Source organism: Strongylocentrotus purpuratus, unplaced genomic scaffold (genome assembly GCF_000002235.5).
Source record: "Strongylocentrotus purpuratus isolate Spur 01 unplaced genomic scaffold, Spur_5.0 spur5_scaffold_13, whole genome shotgun sequence".
In the NCBI taxonomy this organism is placed as follows: Eukaryota; Metazoa; Echinodermata; class Echinoidea; order Camarodonta; family Strongylocentrotidae; genus Strongylocentrotus; species Strongylocentrotus purpuratus.
Window position 1 is genome coordinate 9,321,569 of NW_022145598.1, and position 6,143 is coordinate 9,327,711.

The following is a 6,143-nucleotide window of genomic DNA, read 5'->3' on the forward strand; positions in this document are numbered from 1 at the left end:
CAGTTAGAATAAATGTTTATACTTGCAATCTAACAACAATCGGCATGACCGTCAAATTGACAGTAGCAATCGGATACCCATCAATTGATTCCCTCCGTTACGTATATTTTCTACAGCCGTGGTCATCTTTTTGTAAAAAAAACAAGCCTTTTCATATTCTTAGGACAAAAAAATACATAACTTTAAATGCAGATACCTTAAAACTGGTTTTAATTCAAGGGGTGATTTTCTTTTAACCACTACATTACTTCTTTGGCTGGGAGTGACACGTATCATTTAGGAAAATGTATTCTGTAGACAAATATACTATCGGATTGTGCAAAGTTGTAAATATTTGGGCCATACAGCCTCATGGACAATACATGTCATCTGAAGGCCTCTTGGGTTTACCAATTAACACTTTGCAGTAATAATTCTGTGTAAAAATCATTTCCAACATGCCATTCAAAATAGGCTTTATACTATTAAGGAAAACATTATAAGGAGCAGAGTGGTCATTGTGGTATTTCGGTAAATGATCCTGGGACGATATGGAATACACTTGGACGAGTATTGCAGCATGAATTTTTTTTTTAAAGTAGTGATCCAGACTCTTTCCATTTCTATCTATCCTGAGATAAATAAATTGAATAGGTTTGAATCATCATCAGGGGGGGGGGGGGGGGAACAAGTCGAAGCATTTTCCCCATGTTTGTCCCTATATACCTCGATTTTCCAAATTCAACGGTTGTCCGATGCTCACCTCGTATAGGAACGGTACCTATCATTGCCATAAATCCAGAGCATGATGTGCAACTCTGAAGGTCACCAGCACTTGTAAATCGGAGCCAAACGTACGACCCTATGGATGTAATGTTGTCTGGAGGGGATGACCCAGATAGTTTGTACCTCTCAACAGCCTCCTCAAAGTCATTCGTTTGTCCTTCATAGATGGTGACGAAGTCATAACCTGACTCGGTGTCGAAAGCAGAAAAAGTAACCATCACCCTTTCGCCTGATGGAGCGATCACTTTCCAAAGAATGTCGGTATTGCTGTCGTATGAGCGAGGAAATTTCGGAGATGTCAGGTTTGCCGTTTCCGAAGTCATTAACAATATACCTGGTATTCAAATGACAGTATGAAAGTATATCAACTTGATTAAAATCTGTTTTTAAATTTTCGTGCAAAGGATATCTGAAGGAAAATATCAAAACTTGATTCACATCTTGTATTCAATCTTATAGACAATTAAATGATGTCATATTTGTTTTGAACGTGGTACGATGTGCTTGATATAAGCAGTCAGACACAACTTCTGAAAAACCTAGAATAGTTAAACACATGTACTCCGAAAACAGTGAATAACGCATAGTGCATACTGACCTGAGAGAGATAGTTAAGTCACCGGAAATTGGTGCTGATCGGTAATTCCCCCTTGCCTTTGTACACAGTACCTTGAATTTAACGATGAGGGCACTATGCATTATTCGCCGTTTTCGAATTACTTGCCTGTTCTCAGTTTATACCCGAAGTATGGTCTGGCGGGCTATATCAACCATGTCAGACAACGTTCAGAAGAAACTAAACTTGCCACTTTGTTTATGAAATTAAAATCATTCTATTTTCTATAAAATTGAATACCTGACACAATTTTTCAATTGAATTTTCGATGTATTAAATGAATTACAACAATAAAGAAAAAGAATTCTATAGCTCACCAGGTATTCGGACAGAGGAAAGCAGGACCCTGAACCCTGTGTAGGTAATGTTGCCATTGGCTTGGTAATTTTGATCACTGGTAAATCGTATCCAAAGGAAGGATCCAATCGAGGTTATGTTAAGCGGACTGTTATATCCAGAATTACGACTTCTCCTCGTAGATCTCTCCAAGTCCGGCACCCGCCCTTCATAAATGGTGACAAAATCATACTCGGGTTCTGTGTCCAAAGCGGTGAAATGGAGCAGCACCCTGTAGCCTGCTGGAGCTTTCACCCTCCATAAGATATCATCGTAATTGTACTCTTGCGGAAAGTTCGGAGATGTAACTTCAGCTACGGACTCTGGATTCTCTAAGGTAATTTCTGGAAGTCAAATAGAAGATTGGTTATTGATATGACGAATTTCAACAAACTGATTTGTGATTTTCGTACGAATTACATATTATGTGTATATTTTTGGCCCAGCTGAAGTTTCGAAGTGGTTTAATCATTGTTTATTATATTTATACTGCCTTATGGGGCAAACAGTGAAACGCTTTGTAATTGCAAGGAAAGGCGGTATACCAAAAAAGTGATAATTCAGCATTTAAAGTTAAAATGCGTTTTGAAATACGAACACATATAAATTGTGTTGAAATACCAATACATGGATTATTTTATTTGATGAATGCAATATTTATGGGTTCATCAATATTACTACTATGCTATGAGTCAGAGCTTTTGAGATGTCAGTTTCCGAACCTACCTCTTATCGTAATATAAGAAAGCATCGCCTCAAAGCCTGGGGAAAGCAATGCAATGCTGTTCCCTCCATCACTGGTAAAGCGAAGCCACATGTAGGACCCAATAGAGGTAAAGCTACCCAATCGAGGACTTCCAGACAACTTCTTTCTTTCCGTAGACTCTTTAAAATCGGGGGAACGTCCTTCAAAAAGAGTAACGAAGTCATTTTCATTCTCTGTATTGAAATGTACGAAGGTCACTACAACCCTGTAGCCAGTTGGAACCTTCACCTTCCATAGAACATCAGTGTTGTTGTCGTATTGGTTTGGAAATTGAGGCGATGTTAAGTTGGCGGTCTCCGTGAGCGTCAAATCGATAACTGATTTGAATTCAAGAGGGGAAAAGATTCAAAATGAGCAATTAACTTACATATGGATGTGTTATATTTGACAGATTCAGGAGGAATTTATTATATGCAAACACTGACAACGAGTAAACTAGGAATGTACTAGACATGCATATAATCACGTATTACATCACACCATGTTCACTATATTCAAAGTGCCTTTGAATATTGTGATTTTATACCTCTCTTTAGTATGTTGAATAAAATCTAGTAAAGACATTTAATTGGTCGAAATTGGAGTCGTGATTTTAACCATGCCCGTAAAGAATTGCCCGTTACCTGGATGAAGGGCAATAGTTAATGAGAAAGATGCTTGTTGCCCCGGGTAACGGGCCGCATAGTTCAATTTTCCTGAAATCCCCATTAGTTTACGTGTAAAAAGTTTCTTTGTGCGAGCACGGATACCATACAGTGCAGTGTGTGTGCGATTCCCGAATGATCGTAACATTCAGGCAACTTTCCAGCGAAGATTCACAGACAGTGTCTCAGAATTTCCAAGATGTATTAAGCAATATTTACTCAAGAAAAGGATACGGTAAGAATTCTTGGTAGATTTCTTTGTGAATTCGGTATATAAACGATATACGGACTGCTTTAATATTCAAAACATTGCTGTTTCTATACTAGCTCTCGGGGACGTTACATCCTGCTATGACCCCTCGTAACAGGATGTAACGTTCTCTTGAGCCTATATATAGAAACAGCGATGCCTCTCATAGCAGTCAATATATCTATAACATGATATGCCAATTTGTATGGTTACACGTAGTTTTTCCGCAGGTTTGTAATTCCGAAAGTTGGTATTTCCGAACTAATTGGGTAGTTAATTTTGGACATTCAGAATACCGAAAATGACATAGAGTTCTGTATCATTTAAGGAATAATGAACCTTGGAAAAAAATGAATGCTTCTCATTTTTCATTGTCTCTACCATGTCTACGAAACGGTTACGTGTTTGATTGATGTCTATGAAACTGTGTGATTGCTATATGCAAATATTAAAATGGAGAGTTTGAAAATACCCTTGATTAATTCCTCACCTGGTATATCGGCTAACAAAAGTTGTGCACTAAATCCTGTGTGTGTGCCTAACATGGATTGTCCGCCACTGATGAATCGGAGCCAAAGATAGGATCCAACAGAGGTAATATTGCTCGGAATGGTGCTACCAGATTCATGAATTCTTATCACGGACTTATCAAATTCCGGTGCCCGACCCTCAAAGACAGTAACGTTGTCCTTGTGTTGCTGCGTGATAAAGTACTTGAAATGGAGTACGACTCTGTACCCGGAGGGCGCTGTAACTTTCCATAGTATATCGGCATTATCGTCGTATTGGTTTGGGTAGTTAGGAGATGTTATATTGGCTGCCTCCACAATCGTCAAAAATATATCTGGAATTTCAATCAATACATTTTTTTTAACCAGAAGAAATATATGCAATTATAATATGATCGCAGAGACTTCCTAAACACCAACTAAAGACAATTGCCTTTCGATGTATGCGAACATTGCCATGAAGTATTACGTAGTCCGTACATGATTTATATGAGAACACGATAGGGCGTTGAAATCGCCCTTTAGATGAGTTTTGACTGTCTTTTCGTTTTTCATATACTGATACAATACTGATTAGAGTTCGGACTCAAGTAAAGTTGAATTCCATGACTTTACATTTAGTTTAAAAGTTTATAGATCAGCATGGCCGTCAAATGCATAGTAAAGTCGTATTTCTAGTTACATTCGAATACCCATCAATTTTATTGATTCCATCCATAATGTGTATTTTGTACAGCCGTGGTCGAATAATTCTGCCTGAAATAGGCCTTTTCATTTATACTTGTATTCTTAGGAGAGAAACGAAATTACCTAAAATGAAGATACCTTAGCACCAATAGCGTAACCCACAATTTCTTTAAGTTTTCCCCATTTTTTCCTTGAATAGAATGTAAAGGGAGATACAGGTAGAAAATGAAAGCCAGAACTCCTTAACTGCTCAGCCTCCTAAGCACCCCAAAATAATATTCTAGATCCGTGCCTGCTTCGCCCGAGTCGATTAAAATCGAAGAATACTCACCACGTATATGAATGTACGACAGAAGAGCATTGAATCCTTTATCATTAGATTCCGCATCACTGGTGAATTGGAGCCAGAGGTAGGATCCTACAGAGGTTATGTTTGGAGGACGGTCGAACCCAGATATACGAATTCTCTGCACATCCTCTTCAAATATCGGCGTCCTACCTTCGTAGACGGTGACGTAGTCGAGGTCATCTTTGATGTGCAGATCCACGAAGTGCAGCATCACCCTGTGGCCTTGTGGAGCTATTACCCTCCATCGGATGTCAGTGTTGATTTCATAGTCGTTCGGGTAGTTTGGAGAGGTTACATTTGCCACTTCCGAATCCTCCAAACTGATATCATCTGGTATTTAAATAGCATAATGATAATACTGATGATGATGATGGTGATGATGATTATTGATTATCATTATGCAGATGATGATAATGAAACACTATAATAAAAATAATGATAATTATTATAACGATAATAACAAAATAACAAATAATAACAATATCAATATCAATGAAAATAACAATGATAATGATATTGATGATACCACTACCACTACCACTACTACTACTACTACTACTACTACTACTACTACGTCTACTGCTACTACTACTTCTACTACTATGGCTGCTACTAATACTACTGCTGCTTCTGCTATTACTACTATTTTGTAACCAAGGAAGCCTCATCAGCATCACTGCTGTTCTCCATGAGGGCCCTAGCAATTTCTGGTTCCCATTTACATCTGGGTGGAAAGTGACACATGTGGATTAGTGTCTTCTTAAAGGATGTTCTCAAGCGCCGGGTAACATTCAGAATACCAGGTAAAGATTTTTAATTCTTAATTTCGTTTTATTTAGGGTGAAGTTACACATTCTACCTTCCGTCTTTTATTCAAATTGAAGTTTTGGTTATACCTAACTAATTTAGCGAGTGAAAGTACACTTAGATAACATCACAAATTAATTATAAAAAAATTGTCTCATACTTCATCTTTAAAATGCTATATATCTTGTTAATATTATTCTGTACTGTCATCTTATCCATTATCTGTAGTTTTTGTGTATTACGCATGTAGACAAAGCAAACCTCCGGCAATGATTTATAAATAAGGAAGAAGATAAAAATGAACTGAATTGCATTTGAATAAGAATTATTTGATACACACTGCTATAAGTGTGAGGGTCAGATTCGACTGAAACAAATCTAACCATAGAGTTGTGTGTTACTGCCGGAACTATT

The 6,143-nt window shown here is 37.6% G+C and overlaps 1 protein-coding gene across 1 annotated transcript; it reads right to left on the minus strand.

The window, feature by feature from the left end:
* Positions 1 to 602: 602 nt before the first annotated feature.
* LOC105437563 (tolloid-like protein 1) lies at positions 603 to 5,133 on the minus strand. The gene is made up of 5 exons (XM_030983485.1): positions 4,905 to 5,133; positions 3,868 to 4,221; positions 2,444 to 2,800; positions 1,699 to 2,061; positions 603 to 1,099 (listed from the first exon to the last, which is right to left on the minus strand). Exons 1-5 carry the CDS (start codon positions 5,131 to 5,133, stop codon positions 603 to 605), a joined length of 1,800 nt encoding a protein of 599 aa, XP_030839345.1.
* Between the last annotated feature and the right edge of the window lie 1,010 nt (positions 5,134 to 6,143).